This window comes from Moschus berezovskii, chromosome 21 (assembly GCF_049115385.1).
Source record: "Moschus berezovskii isolate FMDL1 chromosome 21, NW_MosBer_1.0, whole genome shotgun sequence".
In the NCBI taxonomy this organism is placed as follows: Eukaryota; Metazoa; Chordata; class Mammalia; order Artiodactyla; family Moschidae; genus Moschus; species Moschus berezovskii.
The window spans coordinates 55,756,951-55,784,192 of record NC_142480.1 but is presented as its reverse complement, the minus strand read 5'-3'; the positions used below and the strand labels follow the sequence as shown (position 1 = coordinate 55,784,192).

At 50.7% G+C, this 27,242-nt stretch overlaps 1 protein-coding gene and 1 long non-coding RNA gene across 3 annotated transcripts in view; both read left to right on the top strand.

Moving 5' to 3' along the window:
- Window positions 1–310: 310 nt before the first annotated feature.
- Window positions 311–27,242, top strand: part of FAM174B (family with sequence similarity 174 member B) — a 43,513-nt gene continuing 16,581 nt past the window's right edge. Inside the window, exons 1-2 of one of the 2 annotated variants that reach the window (XM_055417737.2) lie at window positions 311–854; window positions 27,078–27,209. In XM_055417737.2, coding sequence (XP_055273712.2) covers window positions 508–854; window positions 27,078–27,209 — 479 coding nt within the window. In that variant the 5' untranslated portion in view covers window positions 311–507. The remainder of the gene's footprint in view (window positions 855–27,077; window positions 27,210–27,242) is intronic. The other variant, XM_055417738.2, reaches the window with a different exon arrangement.
- LOC148774575 (uncharacterized) lies at window positions 14,117–19,890 on the top strand. The gene is made up of 3 exons (XR_016035666.1): window positions 14,117–16,388; window positions 16,605–17,945; window positions 19,730–19,890. It is a non-coding gene; the product is annotated as an uncharacterized LOC148774575 (long non-coding RNA).

The window sequence follows — 27,242 nt, the reverse complement described above, 5'->3', positions numbered from 1 at the left end:
TCGGTTTCCGCATCCGTAGAATGGAGTCTTTGATTCTCTGTCTGGCACAATCTGAGTTGCTGGGAGCTAAATCAAGTCTTCAGTTCAGTTCAGTTCAGTTCAGTCGCTCTTAAAGGAGGGTAAAAGCAATACCTGTCTCCTAAGGTGGCTGATGATATCAAACAGATAAAATGTGTACCGTGCAGCACAGCTCCTGGAGACTGCGGCTTCTCCCAGGGTGTCCCAGGTCCCCGGGGAACAGCGCAGCCCGCACCCGGCCTTGGTGGCCTGCCCCGCCCACGTGGGGCCGCGGCCCGTCGAATGACTCGGTGCAACGTGTTGGTGGCGGCGGCGGCGGCCGCGGCCGCGGGCGGCGCGGACTCTTCCGGGCGCCGCAGCTTCCTGCCAAGCACCGCGCAGCCGCCGGGCTCCGCCGCGGGAGGACCCGGGGCAGGCCTCGGCGCCGCTGCGGGACTCGGGGCTCCGCCGCGCGCGCCCAGCCCGGCCCCCGCGCCGCCGGCCCGCACCATGCGCGCCGCGCCGCCTCCCGCGCGGCTGCTGCCGCTGCTGCTCCTGCTCGCGCTCCTGGGCGCGCCCGCCGTCCGCGCCAGCAGAGCCCAGTCCGCCGCCCCTCCGCAGCCCGGAGCCGAGCGCCAGGCGCGGCCGCCGCCCGGCCCGGGGCCCGGGAACGCCACCGGCACCGGGTCCGGGGAGGCGGCGGGCGGCGGCGGCGGCGGCTCCAACAGCAGCGGCGACGCCTTGGTGACCCGCATCTCCAGCCTGCTCCGCGACCTGCCCACCCTGAAGGCGGCCGTGATCGTGGCGTGCGCCTTCACCGCCTTCCTCATCGCCTGCCTGCTGCTGCGAGTCTTCAGGTGGGTCCGCCGCCCCTCGGCAGCTCCGCGGGCCAGCCCGCCCCGCCGCCCCGCTGTCACCGCGCCCCCGCGGCATCGGCGCGCACATCAGACGCTCCCGCCCGGCGCCTGGCTGCGCTTGTGCTACCCCGGGACTCCCGGCCCTGCCCCACAGACTTTTTCTCTCTTGCACACTAGAATTTTCTCCCTTTTGAATGATAAATGTATCCATATGTATAGTGATCAGCCCCTCAGTCATGTCCTACTCTTTGCGACCCCATGGTCTGTAGCCCACCAGGCTCCTCTGTCCGTGGAATTCTCCAGGCAAGAAGACTGGAGTGGTTGGCCATGCCCTCCTCCAGGGAATCTTCCCTACCTAGGGATCGAACCCATGGCTCTTATGTCTCCCGCATTGGCAGGTGGATTTTTTTACCACTAGCGCCACCAGGGAAGTAATACATGCGTATGTATACGTAAAATTATGCATATATAAAATATTGAATTCCTTTTAACTTTGCACTAATGCTTATCACTAACAGTAGCGCTTTGAATTTTGACAGCCTTACGCAGATTTTATTTTTATACCCATTTCACAGATGAAAAATTTTCTGGAACCCAGGTCCACCTTACCCATCTTGCTGCCCCACCCTCTGTTTCCTTTGAGGGTCCCTGATGTGCCACCTGCTTTTTTTCTTTTCATTGGTTCTGCTACCAAAAACAGCAGTGTCTGTCGGGTGGGCTGATTCCAGGATACTTGTTGGAGGCACACTTTTTTGAGCCAGAGAGTTGGAGCTGGGCTCCAGGATGTGTGGTGGCCCTTGGTGGCCTCAGTGACTTTCTGCCTACCTCTGTGCCTGAATGAACTATCGCAGTGAAGATTCGCAGGGATGTGAGAGATCTTAGAGAGGCCGTTGTAGGTTTCTCAAGTTCAGGGAGAAAGTGGGAAATTAGGAAGACTGTCTGGAGTAGGGAGCTGGAGAGGGCTACAGGCGATGCAGGGAGGGCTGTGTTTCCCCCCATGGCTGGGAAATTCTAGTTTTGCAGGAAATGAACCAAATGTATCCTGTTACTCAGGCGGGCCTCCCGGAAATCTGGGCGTATGTGTGTCAGTTTTTCACAGCCTGTTCCCTCCCTTTCTGAGTTTATACAGAGCGCTTGGGTGTTTGATCAGCTGCTGGAGGTTTGGGGCCAGGGGCTTGCAAGCATTTTCAGAGCAGGAGCAGAAACCAGATCTGCAAAGGCAGGTCTGGGAGCTTTCCCTTGAGGTTTCCAGCTGGTTGCTGTGTGACTTGGAGGCAAGGTGTGGGATTAAATATGCCTGTGGTCCTGAAAAAATGGAGAAGGGGGCATTGTGGGCCCACATTCCCCTCCCCCATGCCCTCTCCTCCCCTCTCCTGGCTCCAGCCACATTGTTCCTCTCTGTGCTGACCCCTGATCCCCTCTGCACCCCATCCTTCCCCCTGCCCTCCTTCCTCTGCTTGAAAACTTCAGTGGCTCCCTGTAGCCAATACCTGGGTGTGGCATTCGGGCGCCTTGAAATTAGCCCTGGAGCGCCTTGAGGCCATCCGCCAGTCCTCTGGACCGCCTGTCACTTCTCTCCTTGCACTCCCGGCTGCTGGCTTGTGGATTTTCTGCTCCTGGGCCTGTCCCTGCCGCACGCTTGCCGTGACTGCACGCGGCCACTGGGGCCCGGCTCCCACGCCCCATCCTCTGGGTCGTTTTCCTGCACTTAGGGGCCAGGAGGTCACTTCCCTTCCTGGCCGCCCCCAGCCCCAGCCTTGTTCATCCTCCAGATGGCCCTTCTCACGTCAGGCTGGTGGCTCCCTGGCTCAGCAGACGGTCCTGGAGGGTGGGCACGTCCCGTCCTGTGCCCAGGCGCAGCCTGGCCATCATCGGACGCAGCCATCACCCTTTACTACCTTCCTGATCGCTCGGTTACATTGAACATGGATGCCCCAGAGCAGCTCTGAGCCTGGGGGTTTGAAACATTTTGCTCAAAATAGGCCGCCCAGCCCACAAGGCGGTGTACTTTTTCAGAAGGTATTTGAACTATTTTGCCAGTCTGCTCCTTATTACCCAGGAGAGGGGGGAGAACACTCAGCAGCCTGCGGCCAGATGTGAGGGTGCGCGTCTGAGCTGGAGAGGACGGGCCCTTGCCGGCCAGTGAGCCGACTGTGGAGAGAGGGTCCGACTCCTCAGGAGAGGCCGGTTATAGCCTTCTTCTTGCGGGGTCGAGTTTTCAGGGGGGACAGCTGGCACCCCTGTTCTGATGTGGAACTTACAACATCGGACAGCTGGGAAAGGCCTTGATGGCAGACAGTCCGGCCCCGCGCGCTCCTTGGCAGAGAGGAAGACTGCATCTCCGTGCACTGACACTGTTAGTCGCTCAGCCATGTCTGACTCTTTGCAGCCCCGTGGACTGCAGCCCACGATGCTCCTCTGTCCGTGAGGATTCTCCAGGCAAGAGTACTGGAGTGGGCTGCCGTACTCTCCTCCAGGGGATCTTCCCAAGCCAGGGATTGAACGACAGGTCTCCCGCATTGCAGGCGGATTCTTTACTGTCTGAACCACCAGGGAAACCCAGGGAGTGTGGGCTAAGTTATACAGTAGATTCTAAGTTTTACAGTAGGTTCTAGAACACTGCAAGCCGAGGGCGTATACTGTGACCTTTCCACGGCCCCTGCAGGCTGCCTTCATCAGGCTTCTTGAAGGCCTGTTGCCCTGGGTGGACGTCCTCCTAGCTCCTTTGCCTGTGGTGAACATGTCCTGGCCATTCTGCCCCCGGTCTCCCTGAGACGGCTCACCTGGGCCACACCCCTCCCCCGGGGGCACCCCCGCCCTCCGCCTGTGCTTCCGGCTCCCTTTGCTCTGTCTCCAGAGTCACAGCAGTGTCCTTCAGGCCGGTGTTCCTGCAGCCAGCCTTGTCTCCACTCCCGTGCACCCTCCTTCTCTCTTCTCACCCTTCTGCCCTCCCATCCCCGCAGGCACGGGCTCCTTAGTGCACCTACCAGCTGGCTTTTCGTACCTGGGCTCCCGCTCCCTCTCAAGCCTCCCTCTCGGCTCTGCCGGCTGCCCCAGCCCTGCTGGACGTCCAGGTGTCCTCCAGGGGCGTCTTGTGGCCTTAGCTCTGCATGTCACTCTGATCATCTGCTAAAGTCCCCTCCGCCATCAAGATGTCGTGACCTGTTTGCCTGCCTGTGTGTCACCTCCTCGGAGAAGCCCCCCAGCCAGGGCCCGCCAGTGCTCCCAGAGCACACTCGAGGTTTGAATTTTCTACTCGGGGTCCAGGGCGTCACTGGACGTCCCAGGTGGAGGGCTGCTAAGAGCAAGACTGGCCCGTACCCATTTGTGCCTCTCTCACGCCTCCTGGGGCTCCAAGCACAAGCTGGATATAAAGAGGATATAAAATGTCCTCTAATATGGATATTTTTAGCAAATGAATGAACCCCTAAGTATTCTGCCTTGTTGGTGCTTCCCAGAATGTCTCTGTGATGAGCTATGTGGCTGGTGCCGGGAGCCTGTGAGGTAGGAGTTTGGATGGGGCCACCACTTCCATGGCGATGGGTACGGAGAAGAGGGGAGAGTGTGGCACACGTTATTGCTCATGTAGAACCCTAGCCCACATATCTGTTTTCCCCGACAGAGTCACTTTACCAGACAGCAGAAAGGATGTGGATCCAAGGAAACTGTTAAACTTAGAATCCAGCAATTCCATTTGTAAGGGACGCGCATTTGTCACTGCGATATCTTTTCTTTACTTCAAATTTCATTACTTCAAAGAGGAATGACCAATGAAGTTCAGAGCAGTTCTGTTTAATAGTGAAAATGTTTAAGTAAGCTTGGTATCTAACAGTTGATTACACAAATTATGGCAGTCTTTATAATGGGATACTGTGCAGCTGTGAAAAATGATGTTGGTATAACATTGCTGCTGCTGCTGCTGCTGAGTCACTTCAGTCGTGTCTGACTCTGTGTGACCCCATAGACGGCAGCCCACCAGGCTCCGCCATCCCTGGGATTCTCCAGGCAAGAACACTGGAGTGGGTTGCCATTTCCTTCTCCATGGTATAACACTACATACTGTTTTTTTTTTGTTTTAATTTATTTTAATTGGAGGCTAATTACTTTACAATACTGTATTGGTTTTGCCATATATTGACATGAATCTGCCCCGGGTGTACATGTGTTCCCCATCTCGAAACCCCCTCCCACCCCCCTCCCCATCCCATCCCTCTGGTTCATCCCAGTGCACCAGCCCCGAGCATCCTGTATCATGCATCAAACCTGGACTGGCGACTTGTTTCACATATGATAATATACATGTTTCAAAGTCATTCTCCCAAATCATCCCACCCTCACCCTCTCCCACAGAGTCCAAAAGACTGTTCTATTCATCTGTGTCTCTTTTGCTGTCTCGTATACAGATTTATCATTACCATCTTTCTAAATTCCATATATATGCGTTAGTATACTGTATTGATGTTTTTCTTTCTGGCTTACTTCACTCTGTATAATAGGCTCCAGTTTCATCCACCTCATTAGAACTGATTCAAATGTATTCTTTTTAATTGCTGAGTAATACTGCACTGTGTATATGTACCACAGCCTTCTTATCTATTCGTCTGCAGATGGACATCTAGGTTGCTTCCATGTCCTCGCTATTATAAACAGTGCTGCAATGAACATTGGAGTACATGTGTCTCTTTCAATTCTGGTTTCCTCGGTGTGTATGCCCAGGAGAGCAATTGCTGGATCATATGGCAGTTCTATTTCCAGTTTTTTAAGGAACCTCCACACTGTTCTCCATAGTGGCTGTACTAGTTTGCATTCCCACCAACAGTGTAAGAGGGTTCCCTTTTCTCCACACCCTCTCTAGCATTTATTGCTTGTAGACTTTTGGATAGCAGCCATTCTGACTGGCATGAAATGATACCTCATTGTGGTTTTGATTTGCATTTCTCTGATTATGAGTGATGTTGAGCATCTTTTCATGTGTTTGTTAGCCATCTGTATGTCTTCTTTGGAGAAATGTCTGTTTAGTTCTTTGGCCCATTTTTTGATTGGGTTGTTTATTTTTCTGGAAGTGAGCTGCAGGAGTTGCTTGTATATTTTTGAGATTAATCCTTTGTCAGTTGCTTCATTTGCTATTATTTTCTTCCATTCTGAAGGCTGTCTTTTCACCTTGCTTATAGTTTCCTTTGCTGTGCAGAAGCTTTTAATTTTAATTAGGTCTCATTTGTTTATTTTTGCTTTTATTTCCAATATTCTGGGAGGTGGGTCATGGAGGATCCTGCTGTGATTTATGTCAGAGAGTGGTTTGCCTATGTTCTCCTCTAGGAGTTTTATAGTTTCTGGTCTTACATTTAGATCTTTAATCCATTTTGAGTTTATTTTTGTGTATGGTGTTAGGGAGTGTTCTAGTTTCATTCTTTTACAAGTGGTTGACCAGTTTTCCCAGAACCACTTGTTAAAGAGATTGTCTTTTCTCCATTGAATATTCTTTCCTCCGTTGTCAAAGATAAGTTGTCCATAGGTGCATGGATTTATCTCTGGGCTTTCTATTTTGTTCCATTGATCTATATTTCTGTCTTTATGCCAGTACCATACTGTCTTGATGACTGTGGCTTTGTAGTCGAGCCTGAAGTCCGGTAGGTTGATTCCCCCAGTTCCATTCTTCTTTCTCAAGATTGCTTTGGCTATGCGAGGTTTTTTGTATTACCATACAAATTGTGAAATTATTTGTTCTAGCTCTGTGAAAAATACCATTGGTAGCTTGATAGGGATTGCATTGAACCTATAAATTACTTTGGGTAATATATTCATTTTCACAATATTTATTCTTCCAATCCATGAACACGGTGTATTTCTCCATCTATTAGTGTCCTCTCTGATTTCTTTCACTAGTGTTTTATAGTTTTCTATATACAGGTTTTTTGCTTTTTAGGTAGATATATTCCTAAGTATTTTGTTATTTTCGTTGCAATGGTGAATGGAATTGTTTCCTTAATTTCTCTTTCTATTTTCTCGTTGTTAGTAACACTATATACTGTTAAGTGGAACAGGCTCCTAAAAGCATGTGTAGTATAATCTCATCAAATAGATAAATTATATATATATGTGAATGTGCAAAGAAATTTTTGTGTGTACACGTGTGACTGTTTTTTTTTTTTAATTGGAGCGTAATTGCCGGGAGTTGGTGATGGACAGGGAGACCTGGCGTGCTGTGATTTATGGGGTCGCAGAGAGTTGGACACGACTGAGCGACTGAACTGAACTGAATTGGTTTACCATGTTATGTTGGTTTCTGCTGTACGTCAGCATGAATCAGCCTTAGGCATTCACACGTCCCTCCCTCTAGAACCTCCCTCCTACCCCCCACCCCACCCCAGCCCACTAGGTTGTCACAGAGCGCTGGGCTGAGCTCCTCGTGTTATACAGCGATTTCCCACCGCCGATCTGTTTTACACATGGTCATGTATGTTTCAATGCTTCTCTCTCAACTCGTCCCACACTCTCCTCCCCTGCCGTGTGCACTCGTCTGTTCTGTGTCCGCATGATTCTTTATCATTTATTTATCATGTACTTATTGTTTATGATATATTTCTACGTTGTCTGAATTTCCTTTCAACGGACATTCATTCATGTGCTCTCTGTGCACTCAGCTGTTCGCTGCTCCCTGAAATGTGTTCTCCTGAGAACCTGTGTAAGAGTCTGGGGTGGACCCCTTGCAGGGGGGCTGCTGGGCCCCAGGGGTGCTCTTACTTGGTTTCCTTGAGGATGTATCAGCTTACCCTCCCACCCTCAGTATCTGAGGGCTCTCAGATCCTCCCATCATATCTGACACTTAGTATTATCTGACTTTCTAATGTTTTTTTAAAAAAGATTTCTTCCTGGTAGTGAGAACTTTTGGGGCCTGCTCTCTTAGCCAGACCTCTTAGTTGCTCTCTTTTCTCATCTGTCCTTTCCCGGGTATGACTGGGTATCTCTCTGCTTGTTTTGCAGATCTCCACTTCTTCCTGAGGTTGAGCTGCTGTCTCTTCCCATACATATTATTTTTATAATTAAATTTATTTCCTGTATGTATTAATCAATCTGATGTTCCATCTGCATAATCATTTACAGCTTTTTCATGTATTGGAATAATTATGGAAAACTATTTTAAGACTGGAGACAAACTTGGAGGAGGGAAAGGCAGTTTTAGTGCCCGCTGGTGAGGGTACCTTCGTGTGTGTGTGTGTGTGTGTGTGTGTGTGTGTGTGCAGTTCTGCCTGGCTCGTAGTAGGGACAGCCCTCCTGGGTCTGTTACTGGTTACATAGTTATGAGAGCTGGAAAGAAATCAACAAAGAAGCTGTGTTTAGGAAGTAGAAAACTCCTCTGGGTTTGGATGTTAGGAAGCATCTCATGGGGTCGCATGGACTTGGGGATAACGCGTGTAAAGCCCAGTAGCTGCTGATCAGAGCATTTGTCCTCCCGCGCCCCATGCTCTCTGCAATCAGGCTCTACCCTTTGAGAGCCAGGGGGAATCTGACTTTACTCTGTGGTGTCTTACGAACAAGGTGGAGACAAGTCACAGAGTGCCACCTGAAACTACGGCTCTCCTTTCCTCATCCTGGGAAGCTCCCGGCTCTCTTGCCAGGCCAGGTTTCTCCCAGATCTCTGTTGGCCGCGTGCCCACCCCCTTATTTCAAAAGCTCTGTAAAATCGTCTTATCTGAAAGGAAGGTTTGTTTTGGTGCTTCCTGGGGGACGAGGAGGAAGACAAATTCTAGGTGATCTGATATTGTCCAGCTGTCGCACTTGGATCAATGGCAAAGACACATGCCATCAGAGCCTGAAGACGCTGGAACCGCGGGAGCTTAGTTAATTACTAAGCCAGGTCTTTGAAAAGGAGCCAGAACATTTCCTGCTTCTCCTGGGATCCCCACATCTCCCATTGTTTGTCCAGAGAATGAAAGTTATTTAAGAGAAAATATAGAAGCTTAATACTTTCAGGATTTGGGGGCACATATTCTGAAATGTTTTTAGTTATTGCTCATTACTGTATAAATATTATTTTAATAAGTTGGAGTTTGGGGCAGGGCCCTAGTCTCAAAGTTAAACTCCTTTTTATGACTTTGGGTTTGTGGCACTTGTGAGTAGCACCAGGAGGTCATTTAAAAAAAGATTGAAGTGTGATTGATTTTCAGTGTTGTGTTTAATTACTCTGTGCAGCAAAGTGACTCAGTTATGCTCATAGATGTTCTTTATTATACTCTTTTCCATATGGTTTATCATAGGCTATTGAAAATGGTTCCCTGTGCTATACCTCGTTGTTTATCAGGAGGTCCTTTTTAATTGCTTGGTTAAAGTTTTGAATTAAGGCAAGAGTGATAGCTGTGAAACATATCTATCTTAGTTTTGGCTTTGCAAAGTAATTTCCTTTTTTCTTTGTCTTCCAGTTCTATGGAGATAACACAGACATACCACACTATGTAAGTTTCCATGGACAGCATAATGACTTGTTTATGTACATTATGAAATGATGACCACAATAAACATGGTTAACATCCATCATCTCTGATAGATACCCAAAAAGGAAAGGAGATGGTTTGTTTTCCTGATAATGAGGAACTTTGGGGTCTACTCTGCTAGCAACCTGCCTGCCTGTCACACAGCAGTGTTAGCTATAGTCCTGGTACGCACTCTGTCCCCAGGACTTACTGGTCTTGTTGGAAGTTTGTACTTTCATCCAGTTCGCATGGGTGTTTAATTTTATACACCACAGTAAAGGAAGTGTTAAATAAATCTAACCCGGCAAAAATCCAGATTAAAAGCAGAGAAGGGAGGGAGCATGCCCTTGATTGAGATCTCTACCAAGTTAAAAAAAGACTGTCAACCCGAGTGAGGTAAGTTAGAAAGAGAAAAACAAATGTAGTATGGTAATGCATATATGTGGAATCTGAAAACAGTTGGCAAAGACGATCTTATTTACAGAGCAGAAATAGAGACACGGATGCAGAGAATGAAGGGAACAAGTGTATGGACACCAGTGGGGGAAAGGGAGGTGGGGGAATCGGGAGACTGGGGCTGGCAGACACACACTACTGATGCTCCGTGTAATAGCCTCTGTTTTACACACGATATAAATGTCCCTGATGCTGGGAAAGACTGAGGGCAGAAGGAGAAGAGGGCCATCAGAGGATGAGATGGCTGGAGGGCGTCACCGAAAGAATCGACATGAACTCTGGCAAACTCCGGGAGGTGGTGAGGCGTCATCACCGCCTGGAGTGCTGCGGTCCACGGGGTCACAGAGTCGGACGCGACTGGGCGACTGAGCACCAGCAACAGCAAAAGATTGCTAATGGGCACCCGCTGGAGCACAGACAGCACAGAGAACAGATCGCTGATGGGCACCCGCTGGAGCACAGACAGCACAGAGAACAGATGGCTGATGGGCACCCGCTGGAGCACAGACAGCACAGAGAACAGATCGCTGATGGGCACCCGCTGGAGCACAGACAGCACAGAGAACAGATCGCTGATGGGAACCTGCTGTACAGCACAGACAGCACAGAGAACAGATCGCTGATGGGAACCTGCTGTACAGCACAGACAGTACTGAGAACAGATCACCGATGGGAACCTGTTGTACAGCACAGAGAACAGATCGCTGATGGGCACCCGCTGGAGCACAGACAGCACAGAGAACAGATCGCTGATGGGAACCTGCTGTACAGCACAGACAGCACAGAGAACAGATCGCTGATGGGCACCCGCTGGAGCACAGACAGCACAGAGAACAGATCGCTGATGGGAACCTGGTGTAGCTCAGACAGCACAGAGAACAGATCGCTGATGGGCACCCGCTGGAGCACAGACAGCACGGAGAACAGATCGCTGATGGGAACCCACTGGAGCACAGACAGCACAGAGAACAGATCGCTGATGGGCACCCGCTGTACAGCACAGACAGCACAGAGAACAGATCGCTGATGGGAACCCGCTGGAGCACAGACAGCACAGAGAACAGATCGCTGATGGGAACCTGCTGTACAGCACAGACAGCACAGAGAACAGATCGCTGATGGGCACCCGCTGGAGCACAGACAGCACAGAGAACAGATCGCTGATGGGAACCTGCTGTACAGCACAGATAGTACCGAGAACAGATCGCTGATGGGAACCTGCTGTACAGCACAGATAGTACCGAGAACAGATCACCGATGGGAACCTGCTGTACAGCACAGAGAACAGATCGCTGATGGGAACCTGCTGTACAGCACAGACAGCACAGAGAACAGATCGCTGATGGGAACCTGCTGTAGCTCAGACAGCACAGAGAACAGATCACTGATGGGAACCTGCTGTACAGCACAGATAGTACCGAGAACAGATCGCTGACGGGAACCTGCTGTACAGCACAGACAGCACAGAGAACAGATCGCTGATGGGAACCTGCTGTAGCTCAGACAGCACAGAGAACAGATCACTGATGGGAACCTGCTGTACAGCACAGACAGTACCGAGAACAGATCACCGATGGGAACCTGTTGTACAGCACAGAGAACAGATCGCTGATGGGAACCTGCTGTACAGCACAAACAGTACCGAGAACAGATCACCGATGGGAACCTGCTGTAGCTCAGACAGCACAGAGAACAGATCGCTGATGGGAACCTGCTGTACAGCACAGACAGCACAGAGAACAGATCGCTGATGGGAACCTGCTGTACAGCACAGACAGCACAGAGAACAGGTCACTGATGGGAACCTGCTGTAGCTCAGACAGCACAGAGAACAGATCGCTGATGGGAACCTGCTGTAGCTCAGACAGCACAGAGAACAGATCGCTGATGGGAACCCGCTGTACAGCACAGACAGCACAGAGAACAGATCGCTGATGGGAACCTGCTGTACAGCACAAACAGTACCGAGAACAGATCACCGATGGGAACCTGCTGTAGCTCAGACAGCACAGAGAACAGATCGCTGATGGGAACCTGCTGTACAGCACAGACAGCACAGAGAACAGATCGCTGATGGGAACCTTTTGTACAGCACAGACAGCACAGAGAACAGATCACTGATGGGAACCTGCTGTAGCTCAGACAGCACAGAGAACAGATCGCTGATGGGAACCTGCTGTAGCTCAGACAGCACAGAGAACAGATCGCTGATGGGAACCCGCTGTACAGCACAGACAGCACAGAGAACAGATCGCTGATGGGAACCTGCTGTACAGCACAGACAGTACCGAGAACAGATCACCGATGGGAACCTGCTGTAGCTCAGACAGCACAGAGAACAGATCGCTGATGGGAACCTGCTGTACAGCACAGACAGTACCGAGAATAGATCACCGATGGGAACCTGTTGTACAGCACAGAGAACAGATCGCTGATGGGAACCTGCTGTAGCTCAGACAGCACAGAGAACAGATCACTGATGGGAACCTGCTGTACAGCACAGACAGTACCGAGAACAGATCACCAATGGGAACCTGCTGTAGCTCAGACAGCACAGAGAACAGATCGCTGAAGGGAACCTGCTGTAGCTCAGACAGCACAGAGAACAGATCGCTGATGGGAACCTGCTGTACAGCACAGACAGCACAGAGAACAGATCGCTGATGGGAACCTGCTGTACAGCACAGACAGCACAGAGAACAGATCGCTGATGGGAATCTGCTGTAGCTCAGACAGCACAAACAGATCGCTGATGGGAACCTGCTGTACAGCACAGACAGTACCGAGAACAGATCACCGATGGGAACCTGTTGTACAGCACAGAGAACAGATCGCTGATGGGAACCTGCTGTAGCTCAGACAGCACAGAGAACAGATCGCTGATGGGAACCTGCTGTAGCTCAGACAGCACAGAGAACAGATCGCTGATGGGAACCTGCTGTACAGCACAGACAGTACCGAGAACAGATCACCGATGGGAACCTGCTGTAGGTCAGACAGCACAGAGAACAGATCGCTGATGGGAACCTGCTGTACAGCACAGACAGTACCGAGAACAGATCACCGATGGGAACCTGCTGTAGGTCAGACAGCACAGAGAACAGATCGCTGATGGGAACCTGCTGTACAGCACAGACAGTACCGAGAACAGATCACCGATGGGAACCTGTTGTACAGCACAGACAGCACAGAGAACAGATCGCTGATGGGAACCTGCTGTACAGCACAGACAGCACAGAGAACAGGTCACTGATGGGAACCTGCTCTACGGTACAGACAGCACAGAGAAGTCTACTTCATGCTCTGTGGTGACCTAGATGAGAAGGAATTAGACAAAGAGTGGGTACAGGTGTCCACAGGACTGGTTCACTGTGCTGTGCAGTAGAGACTAACACGACACTGTAAAGCTCTGCATGTGGGAGGAATACAGTCTCTCAGTGTTTCTTCCCTGGGGTGGATTCTGCCTGCCTTGGGGTCATTTGGCCTCAAATGACCAAATATGTCTTTTGACCAAAATATGTCTATTTTATCTCCAGAATTCAAATCATGTGGCAATTTCCGGGGACGCTTTCAGTTTTCAGACTTGGGGATGGGGCCTTTTGTGGCCAGAGATGCTGCTGGTGGGCACCCTCCAGTGCCCAGGACGGACCCGCGCAGCAGGGATGCCAGCCCCTGATGCCAGTACTGCAGGCGGGCACCTCCTGGCTGTCTCCGTGAGCAGGTTACCTAACTTTTCTGGGCTTCTGCGTCCCAGTGCTGATTAAAGTACCTGCTGCTCAGGGCTGTTGGGGTGTCTGCAGTGAGACTGGGGTCCATCAAGTCCCTGGCTCACCTTTGAGCAGCCAGGTGTCTCCTATTATATTGAAAAAATGATTCGGAAAGCAGACACACTTTATGCCTAACCTTTTGTTCTTGCTTCTGCCATTAAATGAGGACTCAGCCATATGGCAAGGATCATCAGACAGGTGCATCTGCTTCTGAGCCTTTCAGAAAAGAAGCTGGTGCTTCTTTAGCCTGTGTGAGCCTCCCTGGACACTGAGGACCCCATATACGGTCCGTCCCCTCCACTACTGAATTTCCCTGGGGAAGGAGTGCCTCATGACTGTCCTTATTAACAGGGCTGTGAGGCCCCAGGACCTGCCACTGAATTCTTCTCTCAAATTGGAAAGGGACGAAAATCCCTCTTTAATTTAAACCTGAGCCTTCTGGATTAGCTGACTTTGCTCACAAACTCTCATATCCATGTACCCATTAAGTTTGGGGGCTTTGCAAACACAGGCTCTTCTTGAGGAATAGCGGGGCACAAGTAGGGGTGGGGTGGGGGTCTCCAGTGTCAGTGTCTACAGGAAATTCTGTAAGGAGAGTGTCTCAGGAGGGAAGCCCTCCAGGATTTAAGCAGAGAAGGTTTCATGGGTTGTGAATGGAATTTTAGTTTTATGACTGATGTTTTGGTTCTATTTACAAAGGGAAATTCTGGAACCATGAATTTAGAATCCTGTTGGCGTGGTTTCATATTAAAAAATCTGTATTTAATCTGAGGTGATCTGCCAGGAATCCAGACTTCATCCCCAGGGTGCAGGGAGAAGGCAATGCCTTCTCGCTGGGAGGTGTGGAGCAGAAAAGGGGCCGTGGCAGAGCCGGGACAGGGCTCCTCAGGCCTGGGAGGGCCTCGGGGCCTTGTAACCTCTTGGGTGTGGGGTTTCTTTGCACTCAGAGCTCCACTGATCTTGCTCTTTCTACCCATAGTACAGATGAGGAAACTGAGGCCCAGAAATGGGAAGGGTTTGTTAAAGTCACAGTGAGTTTGTTGGAAGATATGCTGATGCCAGATGTGCTGGGCTTGGCTTTAGCCCAGTCATTTGGGTCTCTCCGAAGCTCAGCTGAGGAGCCGGCAGAAAGCATGGCTGAATGGATGGCTAGATCTTTCCAGTGTGTTTAATGAGACTCACTGGAGACGGAAATGGCAGCCCGCTCCAGTGTTCTTGACTGGAGAATCCCATGGACAGAGGTACAGCCCATGGGGTCTCAAAGAGTCAGACGACTGAGGGACTAACACTTTCACTTTCACTTTCACTGGAAGACTAGAAGGTACGGATGAAACAGTCAAAGTGAGGAGTTTCCAGTTCAGCTTGGGAGAGAGGGTAATGCCTCTGTGTGATTTTACTTGGCAGGTAAAAAACACTCCAATTCTGTAGGGAGTCATGTGTCAAAAGCAGTACTTGATAAGTTGCAAAAGGACCTATCAAAGCCCCAGGGACTTTGGTGGGGGACACAGCGGTCAGGGAAAGGCATGTGGGGAGAAGTGAGGAAGATTAGGACTAGACGGGGTGGGAGGAGAAGTAGAGGTTCTTTCAGGACCAGCTGGCTGAGCAGGTTTTGGGGTGGACAGTGTTTGTGAAAACGATCACTTGGGAATCATGGTGACAATAATAATAGTAGCAACTAATATTAAGCCCTTACTGTGTACCAGGCTCTGTGTCACACATTGTATATGTTTCTATTCCTCGGAGTGTACTGTCTGAATCCCGTTTGACAGATGAGTAAATCAAGGTGCAGAGTGAGGGGGTGTGTTGCTCACGGCCGCGAGACTGGTGAAGGACAGGAGTCTGATTTCTTTCTTTCTTTATGGATTTGTTTATGGCTGTGCTGGGTCTTCATTGCTGTGTGTGGGCTCCTCACTGCTGGGGCTTCTCTTGTTGCCGAGCATGGACGTTAGACTGTGCGGGCTTCAGTTGTTGCGGGGCACAGGCTTAGTTGCTCCGCAGCATGTGGCATGTTCCCAGACCAGGGATGGAACCAGGGTCGCCTGTATTGGAAGGCAGATGCTCAGTCCTTGGACCACCAGGGGAGTCCCAGGGGTCTGATTTCTTATCCAACATCCTCCCCACCTTGGTGAAGTGGTGGTCTGGCAGGGGAGAAGGCTCGGTGAGAAAGAGGGTGACAGAAATGCCACAGGAATGCCAGCCACGCAGCTGGATGTCTCGGCCTTAGGTGGAGAGGTTGGGAGTGCCCTTGAGAAGTGGCTGGCCCTGCGTGGGGCTGGTGGTGGCAAGGGCCGACCCAGTGCTGTGTGGCAGGGGCACAGGGATGCTGAGAGGGTCATTTAAGATGTGTGTCACGAGTCCAGCGACCCCTGAATTTCCAGGCTGTCTTTGGGCCCCCTGGGTCCACCAGAGAGTCCCTCCTGTTCCTCATGCTGCTGCCCGTGAGCCAGCGGAGCTGCCCTGAGGGGCTTCCTCCCCCTGCCTTTAGCCTCACTGCCCTTGCCTGGCACCTCCCGTGTGGGCAGAGTGGACCCAACCTTTTGCAAACACACTTGGGAGGTGGAGGGAGGAGCAGGTCTTGGGACATTTGCTGTTACCACATTTCACGTGACTCCTCAAACAGGTCAGACCGGGGCATGCTTCTTTTTTTCTTGGACGAACGAGAGGTGGATCTGTCCCTCAGGGACCGAGGGAAGGAAAGGGGAGCGGGTGGAGGTGTAACCCTGAGGTGTTATGAAGAAGAACCCCAAGGCCCGTCATTGAGCTGGTTGGGGTTCGCTGACCTGTGTTGCCTCTGGTCCTGTGTGAATGGAAGCCCCAGGAACACTGGGCCTTCGGGGCTCCAGGTGGGTTTTGGGCTCAGCTGATGGTGGTGTCACTTTGTTAATCCCTTGGTGCCAGGAGAGGAACTGCTTAGCTGTACAGGTGATGACCTCCTCTTCCTGGTGATGGAGCTGCTGCTGAGCAGATCCCAGACCTCAGTTGACCATGCATATCAGTCCACCTCTCTGGGCCCATGATTTTAACTGTATTGTTCTTCATCACTCATGCATGGCACCCAGGTCCAACTAAACTGTGGTCAGGAAACTAAGTCAGGGGTTGCAGACGGATGGCCCACAGGTATGCTTTGGTGTTTTGTTTTGATCAGCACAACGTTTTTGTTTTTTTGTTAGAGTTGATTTGAAATGTTTTAGGTGTACAGAAAAGTGATTTAGTTATACACACACACACATATATGTTCTTTTCCAGATTCTATTATAGGTCATCACAAAGTATGGTAAGTCCCCTACATATGAACCAAGTTGCAAACTTTCTAAAATGCAAATGTGCATTTGCATGTCTAGTCACATCAGTCATGAGTGACACTGCAGCCTGCCCTCTGTCTCCTGTTGCTGACGACCCTTCAGCTCTACCATCTCCCACCCCCTCTCCCTCCTCCATCAGAAACTCTTCTGGCCTGTTCGCTCCGTGCCAGCCCCTGAGTGCCAGCTGTTGTACTGTACTCCTGTACTTTTCAAGGTCCTATACTGTAAGATTACAAATGTTTTATTTATTTTTGGTGTTAGTTTTTGATGTATTATTTGTGTGAAGACTATTATAAACCTATTATTGCAATACAGGGCTATATAGCCGATTGTATTAGTCGGGTACTGAGGCTTTGTTGGACTTAGGAACAAATTGGACCTACATGCTCTTGAAATGGAACTTGTTTATACGTAGGGGACTTACTGTAGTGAATATAATTCCCTGTTGATAACTGTTTGTTTTCTAAGTCTGTGAATTTATTTCTGTTTTGTAAATAAGCTAATCTGTGTCATTCTTTTAGATTCCACATAAACACACAGTGTTTTTAACAACTGAGATAATTGAGAACACTTCAAATTGGGAGTCTTCACATGAATATCTAGATCTGCTTTTTTCAACAGATGGGAATATTTATGGAAACACCCGGCCCCTGTAACAAGTGAGAATAGTGGTGTGCGGGGCTGGGGAGAGCTGGGTAGGCGCGATCCCATCTCATCCGGGTTTGCGAGACCCCATCTTTGTGTCTTCTTGACTCCAAGGCGGAGGTTGGCAGCCGATCGTCACCGTGTTTGTTTACATCACGCCGGACTCGCTTCTCTGCTTTCCTGTGCCTTCGGGCTCTGGGGCATTTGCGTCATTCCTCCTGGCTGGGTGCTGGCACTGGAGCAGAGAGCCCGGTGAGGTGGGGAGGGGAGGCCCCTGGTCAGGGGTCGGGCCTGACGCCGATACTCCTGTACCCAGAAGGCTCTGGAACGCCTGCGTTCTGGAGGGCTTGGCCGGAGCCCTGTTAGCGCTGGGCTGCCCAAGGCCCTGAAGCTCTCTCTGCTTTTGTCTCCTGTGACCAAGAGCCTCAGGTTGCCTCTCTGGAGCGGAGCCAGGTGAGAGTCAGATCACCCTGGGCCTGGGCTCGGTTTAAGCCGCTTTCAAAGGAAAGTGATGGGCAGAGCTTGGAGGCCGTGCCCCAGGCAGGAAGGGGAGGAGGCCAGTGCCCAGGAATTGACCCCCAGTCCCCAGCCTTCCCTGGTGGCTCAGACGGTAAAGAGTCTACCTGCAGTGTGGGAGACCCGGGTTTGATCCCTGGGTTAGGAAGATCCCCTGGAAGAGGAAATGGCAACCCACTCCAGTATTCTTGCCTGGAGAATCCCATGGATGGAGGAAGCTGGCGGTCTGCAAAGAGTCAACACGACTGAGCCACTTCCCTCTTCACTTCCTCAGCCCTGAGTCTGCCACTGAGCCCAGGGTTGATGCCAGGCCGTTGCCCCTTCTTGGGAAACGTGGCACTGTTGTTGCTGTCTCTCCTACACCTGCTTCTTCCCACCATGGTGGGGCTGGAGAGTGGTTCTGGGGGCCATGTTCTTTCTCTAGGCTTGCCTGGCTGTCTAGGGAAGGCTCAGTTATGTCGCGACCCTAGGGAGAAGATGTAGGTTAGAGGTCAGAGTTTAGGCACTTCCCTGGTGACCCGGTGGTTAAGAATCTGCCTCACTGTGGTCGACACGGGTTCGATCCCTGGTCTGGTGACTAAAATCCCACGTGCACCGAAGCCTGTGTGCCACAACCACTGAAGCCTGTGCGATTGCCCTGCAACGGAGACCCAGCACAGCCAAAAACATTAAAAACAGGAAAGGCCTGTGTCCTCGGGACCTCGGAAGCTTCAGCCCGGCACGAAGGCGGGCAGCTGACTCTCAGCAGCTGCTCGATTTGGTTTCTCCCTACACATTCCGTTTTCATCTTCTTTATTAATTTTCCAAATGTCAAAGGTGGTGTGTTCCTTGGAACGAGTAGTGTGGTTTCAGCAGAAAGCTGGCCCTTGGGCCGTAGAGCTGTTGACTTTACTGGCTTCACAGTGGGCACAGCTTGGGTGGAGGAGAGGCCAGAGATACTGGGTTCGGCTCCTCCCATCAGCAGGTGAGCAGGAGGTGGCGGGCAGCCTCTGGGTGGGATGGGGCCATGGCGGGGCAGGCCACGGGCCTCTCCAGGAAAAGGGTCTCCTGCCCCAGAGGCAGGCCTGACACATCCCTGGCCTGTTTAAATCTTTACCAGAATTACTGCCTTTGAATTTTATTTAGTTGTTTATGTGTTTTAAAAATACCTTATATATTCACATGGCTTGAAATTCATGAGGAGCCAGGGTGCATAGTGAACAGTCTCCTTCCCAGCCCTGCCCCTGGGCCACCCAACTTCCTTCTCTGGATGCTGTCAGCTTCTCGTGACTCTTTTGAGAGACATTTTATAAATACAGAAATGAATGAATGTGGTAGATATGTATGCATACAGATATATCTATCTTTCCTGTTATTTTTTAAAATATTTATTTATTTGGTTGGTCAGGTCTTAACTGTGGCACACAGGCTCTTCCTTGCGTCCTGCGGGATGTTTTGGCAGTGCACGAATTCTCTAGTTGTGGCACATGGGCTCCAGAGTGTGTGGGCTTCAGCAGTTGCAGAGCAGGGGCTTTATTTGTCTCGAGGTACATGGGATCTTAATTCCCCAACCAGGAATCGAACCTGCATCCCCTACATTGCAGGGCAGATTCTTAACCACAGAACCACCAGGGAAGTCCCCGTCTTTGCCCTGTTTTTAATGACAGCTTCGTAAGATGTTACATGCCTTGCAGTTCACCCATTTAAAGTGCCCAGATCATGATTTTGTAGTACTTTCACAGAGTTGTGCGCCGTCACCTCGGTCCATGGTAGAAGATCCTTCCAGAAAGAAATGCGAGTTCACTCCCTGCCTTCCTCCCACCCCCCACCGCGGTGAGATGTGCTCTTGGAACCCCAGCAGTGCTTGGCAGGTGGTCAACGTGGATACGAAATTCAGGTTCAAGGTGAGGACTTGGCTGGAGGCTCCCAGACAGAGGAGCTGGAAGGACTGAGATGGAGTCAAGCCTCTAGACGCTCGGCCTGTGGAACCTATTGCTGTGCCCCCAGATTAAACTTTGACAGCAAACGAGCCCATCCGGCTTTGCGTTGTTCTGTGTGTCTTCGCAGGGGAGGCTGGGGCAAGCAGGCCCCTGTCCATGTGGGTCCTCTGGGCTCCCCTCGTGCCCCAGCCTCCAGGGCGCATGGGGAGACCAGCTTCTGAGCAGCTGTCCAGCAAGCCTTTGAGTAAACAAACCCTCTGGCTGTAGGATTACATTTCCGAGGAAAGGAATTGGGACTTCTCTGTCTTGTTAGAAATGTGTATTCCGGCCCCAGTGGAAGGGTCCTTTGTCTCTTCTAGAACTTCTCTGGTCTTTCTGGGTCCTGTGAAGCACAACATAGGCATTTGTTTAAAACCACCGTTTGCTGTCTTTCTGCGGAGGCCTCCTGGTTTAGCTGGACCTGGCACCAGAAGAGAAAAGAGACCGCCACGGGGGGTGCATGCTCTTGAGCATGGGCCAGCCGTATCATTTCTTATTTCCCTCCCTTTTCCCCCGAATCTCCCCCTTGTTGGGCAGAGGGTGCTGTGACAGTTGTGGCAAGCTGCCCTCCCACTGGTCTTCCCCGCATCCCGTGGCTGCCCCCAGGTTCAGAGGAAGCAGATCTGTAACTAGAGACACCAGGATCGGAACCCAAGTCTGACTCTGACCCGGGCCTCTGTCTAGAACCAGATGCTCCTTCTCAAGCTGTGTCCCAGAGGCTGACCCTCTGCCCCCAGGGCCCCTCGGGGAGCTTCAGATTCCCTGTAGCCACGTCCCCTCTGCCCTTTCCTCAGACCAGGATGGTCGTGAACAGCCCCGTGGGAAGGGGCCGTTGGTCGTCTCGGAAAACCAGTTGACCGGTAGGCCATGAATGAAAACTTGGACGGCATCGTCACCGAGATCCTTCATATGTATGGTTCTTTGCTTCTAGAACCAGAGCAAGGGTCCTGGGGTTTTAAAGGGTTTGACGAAATGGGAAAATTCTACTTATACACGGAAAGTTTGTTGTTAAAATGTGGGAGAATCAGAAGATGGTGTTTATCCTCACAGCTGTGCTTGCATTCCTTGGAGACTCAGTGACGGTCAGAGTTCCTTGTTTGTGTGTGACTGAAAGCCTTGGCTGGACGGGCTTTGGTGACAATGAGGGTAGTTTGTTGGTGTCAAGGAGGGCTGGCGTCATAGGAGATTTGGAGTAGGGTCTCACCCTCCAGCCTGTCCTCTACCATGTTGGTTTATTTTCCATTCCTTTTTTTTTTTTTAATAAAAGAACTTTTATTTGCTTTATTTTTTTTTTTGTGTGTGTGTATGTGTGGCATTTATTCCTGGGCTGTTAAGTTTTTATTCCTTGAGTTTCTTCCAGCGTATCTTTTTTCTCCTGTATGACCTCCTCTTCTGATTTAGGAACAGTCGGTTCTTTCTCAGTGCGGATCCTCTCCGCGTGGCAGGGAGAGCTCAGGTTGATCTGACCCTGAGCTCTGTAAGTCCTGCTCTGCGTCTTGGGGGCTAGGTTTGCCTGGACCTGCTCCATGATCAGAGACTCTACATCTAAACCTGTAAATTCAGCACCACTCTTTGCATTTCTGAGCTTGAGCTGTCAAAATTCAGCACTCTTTTTGGACCAGCGCCCCTTCATCCAGCCCCACTGTTTGGCCTGTGCACGCTTGCCAACTCTACCATTGTAACACTGAAATGCCACACATTGCGCCTTTAACGTGACGTCCATCACATTCATGGTGGTTTTCCAGACATGCATGCCCTTCATGGGCTGGGCAGTTTCACGGGTGTTCTTAAAGTGAATGCGAAGATTTTAACCCCTTGGTTTGCATGATTTTGTGGAGGTTTTTGGGTTAGGTGAATGGCGAACCATTTTTAGAGGTCATTTCAGAGACTGCTTACCTGAAAAGGATATTTTCCATGTCTAGAAGGTGGCAAGGTGGCTCTCACTTGGGTGATTCCCTGCCTCCTTTCCTGCCTTCCCAGCAAAGGTCACTAGCTCCGATTAGTCACATACTCCCCCCAACCTCTCAGTCACGGCCTTGGGGTGGCAATACACTAATTTTGACTCAGACTTAAGTTCCAGGTCCACTCCTGGAACTGGGGGTGTGGCCAGTGGTCAGGCCTCCTCATCCCCTAGGGACCATGGGGCAGGGGGATTCACAAAGGATACAGATGCTCAAAGGAGGGAGGAGATGGTGGCTGGCCTGTCCCAAACCAGCTCGCGTCCAGAGGGAGTCACTGTTAGAAAGAGTCTATTATGAGCAGTCTACCCCAATCGCTTTGAAACAGGAACGTGTGAGCTGTGTTAAGCAACAAGTTCCAGAAAAATGTATACCAAGGGCAGAGTTTCCTGGTGTTAAAGTTAAGTGAAGGTGGACTCTAGTGGAGTGTGGAGTGAGCTTGCAGAAACAGTAAGCAGAGAACTGGAGCCTTCCTCCTGAGGAGGTCAACTCTTAGGGAAAAGATAAGTTGGACCGGAGGTCCCCAACCCTAACTGGCTTGTGCCAGTTGGAAAAGGTGAGTTGATTGGAAAAGATGAGTTATTGAAAAAGATGAGTTAGACCAGAGGTCCCCAACCCTAACTGGCTTGTGCCAGTTGGAAAAGGTGAGTTGATTGGAAAAGATGAGTTATTGAAAAAGATGAGTTAGACCAGAGGTCCCCAACCCTAACTGGCTTGTGCCAGTTGGAAAAGGTGAGTTGATTGGAAAAGATGAGTTATTGAAAAAGATGAGTTAGACCAGAGTTCCCCAACCCTAACTGACTCGTGCCTGTTAGGAATCTGGTTGCACAGCAAGAGATGAGCAGTGGGTGAAATCAAAACTACTTTGCCCCTCCCCACTTCCATGGAAAAGTTGTCTTCCCTTAAGCTGGTCCCTGATGCCAGAAAGGTTGGGGATGGCTGTGTTAGAGCATTCTGAAGAGACAGCAGGCCTCGGCGCCGTTGTATACACTCTCAGTGAGTCTGTTTTCCCCTTATCTCACGTCTTCCTCCCCGAGGCAGGATGACTCCGTTCTCTGACTCCAGTCCAGCGAGGGTCAAGAGTCAGAGGGTCTGCAGGAAATGCCGATTGACCCTGTTCATGCACTTCCCTGTTTCTGACTCACACACGGTAAAGAAAGAGCTCACTTTTCAATTTGAGAAACACACGAGCCACCCCCACCCCTGCCCCATCCCGGCTGACTCCAGTTGTATGCCTTGGTTTCCCTCCAGTGCGGCCCTGCCAGCTTCACAGCTTCTGCCACAGATGAAGCTGAATCTCTTTCAACCTTTCCCAAATGCTGTTTTCCCCTTATTAACAGACCCAGAAGCAAAACAGCAGGAATTACTCCTCTTTTGTGAAGGGTGTTCTGTCTCAGAGAGTTGTTGGAAATGCAATGTCTTCATTGTTTCGGAACTGGTGTTTGATGTATGCATGAGGGTTCCTGCAGAAGGTTGTTAGATGGGGTTCTCCAGAGAAATGGAACCAAGAGAGTGTGTGTGTGTTGTGTCTCTGTGTGTGTCTGTGTACACAGGCCAGAAATCTAAGAAAAGCTAAGATTTCAATTCTGAAGGCAGAAAAAAAAAAAATGGTGTCTCAGCCCCCAGGCAGAGAAATTCTCTCTTCCTTGTGTGAGGTCAGTCCTTCTTGTCTATTCAGGCCTTCAACTCATTGGATGAGGCCCATCTGCATTGGGGAGGGCAATATGCTCTGCTCAGTCTACTGATTCCAGGGTTAATCTCAACCAGAATCACTCTCACGGACATTCAGAAATAGTGCTTAAGCAAATGTTGGGGTCCCCTGTGGCCCAGTCAAGTCAATGTATAAAATTAACTGTCACACCTTTGGTATAATCTTGAGGTTTAAAATTATCTTCTCAGGTGACCTGGTTTGGAATGGCTGGTGTTAAAGCAAGTAGGCCATGGTGTTCTAGAGACTGGGGTGTGTTCTAGCTTCTCCCATGGGTGACTGTTCAAGAGTCTTATTTTAAGCTCAGTAGGTTAATTTTCTCATCACAAGACTCTGTATAAGCAGTCAGGAAGAAGGAAGGTGATTCTGTGGGTGATGGGGATTCATTCCCGTGAAGCAGGGCTGAAGTCAGAGCCCCCAGAATCTTCTCCCAGGGTCAGCAGTCAGTCCTGCTCCAGAACCAGTGACTAAGTGAGGTTTCAGGTTCCAAGTGCAGCCTGAGGTTTACAGTCCAGATTTTGCATTCTCTAAGCCTCATGATGTTTGAAAAATGGTCACCAGCAGTGGTGTCTTCATCCAGAAATCATCTGGGTGCTAGTCTTTTTGGGCACCTTGAGCCCTCGGGTCCACAGGCCGCCTCCTGTTCTAGTGTTCCAGTTGCTCGTGCAGGTGTGTGTGCCCAGTGGGCAGCCCTGGCACTGGGCACAGCTAACAGAAGGGCAAGTCCTTTGTAAAGCTCCTATGCAAAGTCGGGTGTTCCTCCGAACAGCTGTCAGGGCGGAGATAGGAGACTTCCTGAGAAAGGTGTGGTGTGTGGGTCAGCGTACTTTCGGGGCTTGTCCCTAGTCTAGAGGGCTTGGGGGTGGGTGGTTTTCCTTGTGGCTTTGTCGTGGGTTGCCTGTGGCATATGGAGCTGTTTGTGGGCTTCAATGTCTCCATCCAGTGTTGGAGATTAAATTGGTCAGGGTTTATAACTCCTCTGAGGCACAACAAAAAGATCTATTTTATTCCATTGCTGGGAGGTGGAGAGAAAACAAGAATCTTGATGGTGAGAATCTGGACTAGTGGGGTTTATCACATTAGCATTTAGGTTCCCGCACAAACCTGCTTCCAAAATACTGCTGTCCTGTGGTCCCGGGGAGGCCACTGGATGTTCCCCTCTTATCTCTTAACCACCTGGCTTGGTGTTTGCACCTTGCTGCATCGTGCTTGAAATCCATGTGGTTACACACACGCACACACACACACAGTGCCTGTGATGGAAGCAGAATGACAGATTGCTTTGTAATGAGGCTAGGGGGTTGTCAGGCTGTATACCTGATGCCCCAAAGTCTCTACACAGAGAACCACGGGCAGCAAATACTGTAGACTATGTAGGTTGCTTTATGTCAAAAGTGTAGATAAATATATATATTTTCTATGTAATAATCCTTTCACAAATCATGTTTTTGATGAATACTAGGCAAGAAAAGCGGAGAAGGCAATGGCAGCCCACTCCAGTGCTCTTGCCTGGAAAATCCCATGGATGGAGGAGCCTGGTAGGCTGCAGTCCATGGGGTCACGAAGAGTTGAACACGACTGAGCGACTTCACTTTCACGCGTTGGAGAAGGAAATGGCAACCCACTCCAGTGTTCTTGCCTGGAGAATCCCAGGGACGGGGGAGCCTGGTGGGCTGCTGTCATGGGGTCGCACAGAGTCGGACACGACTGAAGTGACTTAGCAGCAGCAGCAGCAGCAGGCAAGAAAAGAGCTTTCCTGGGCTTCCCTGGTGGCTCGGACAGTGAAGAATCTGCCTGCAACGCTGGACATCCTGGTTCGATCCCTGAGTTGGGAAGATCCCCTGGAGGAGGTCATGGCAATCCACTCTAGTCTTCTTGCCTGGAAAATTTTATGGACAGAGAAGCCTGGCAGGCTACAGTCCGTGGGGTTGCAAAGAGCTGGACACAACTGAGGGACTAACACTTTCTTTCTTCAAGAAAAGAGCAAGTTGCTATTCCTAAGAAATTCTTACTTGAAGGTGAACTTCTGTTTCCACTATTTTGCAAACTTCTTGAGGCGTTTCGTGTGCTGGGGACAGAGACCCCACATGTGTCTTTGACATGGTTCTATGCAGGTACGGCTTACGGCCTGCGGGAAGCATGTTTAGAGAATATGATTCTTCAGTGCCCTATTTGTGATTTGGGGGTGGTGGTGGTTTGACTGCTTTCTCACAGACAGTTTCAAATATATTTTTACAAAAGAGGGACATCAGAGGATACAAGGCATTTGGGAAAAAGTTCAAAATAGTGGAGAAATAAATGCATAGAGCATCAGTAGTCGTAAAACAATATCGGTCCCTGTGGCATCATAAACTCTCAGCATGGCCTGATCAATGCCGCATGCTTCATATAGAAGGTCTGACACTGGAGACCGAAAGGCTTGCTCAGCAGTTTCCTGGGGGCCTCCAGTGACCATCTACCATCCCAGAGCTAAAAGCCTAGGGTTACAGCTCCCGATGGTCGTAAATCCTTGTGATGGAAACAATACTCATTTGTCCAACTCCTTGTCATCTGAGACAGGCCATAGCCCATTTAATTCCTTTTTGTTGATTCTTTTTTTTTTTAAATTTATTTATTTGGCTGTGCCGGGTCTTAGTTGCGGCACACAGGATGTTTCAGCTGGGGCGTGTGGGCTCTCGTTTCCCTATCAGGGATTGAACCCCGCCCCCTGCCCTGGGAGCGCGGAGTTTTGGCCACTGGACCACGAGGGAAGACCCTCTCTGATGATTCTTTTCACCAGCAGTCCTTTTTGCCGGTAGCCTGCCGCCTGGGCTTATTGAATGCCTTGTCTCACTTCGTCCTCCCTGGTCTGTGAGGCACAGATCCTGTCCTCAGACCATTTTCTTTTTATGAGTTCACTGAGGCCTCGGGAGATTGACCGACTCGCCTGTGATCACACAGGTAGAAAGTGGCCCAGCCTGGGTTCTGATTCACTGGGCTGGCCCGTGGGGCAGCGCACACGGTGGTGCCAGGCTGGGATGCCTGTGCTTGTAGCAGTGACCTGCCGATACAGCAGGGCTGGGGCAAGGGTGAGAGGCCGGGGGATGAGGGGACGAGGTGCTTCAGGCCTTGCCCAGGACGTGGCTGAGCTCCATCCATGGTGAACATTCTGATCTTTGGCTCGTTGTGGGTTTCCTTTGCCTTACTTTGCCTTTTGAAAGTCTTGTGTTTGGGTGTTATGGATCCTGATACCTGGGCTTTACAGCGCTCAGGGCACATCTTTGCTCTGTGGGTGAGGACCAACGAGGGATGCTGAGGTCAGGATCCTGCCCGAGGTCCCGTGGCCAGAAGTGAAGGAGCGGGCTGGGGTTTTGCCAGATCTCCTGGGAGCTGGGCTGGGGGTGGCAGCGTGGCTGACTTCAGTGGGCATCGCCCCAGTCTCAGGCGTGTGCTTTCCCTCGTCCAGGTCTGGGAAGAGGCTGAAGAAGACCCGCAAGTATGACATCATCACCACTCCTGCCGAGCGAGTGGAAATGGCCCCGCTGAACGAAGAGGATGATGAGGACGAGGACTCCACAGTATTTGACATCAAATACAGGTACTGGGGGGCTTCCCTGGCAGCTTGATGGTG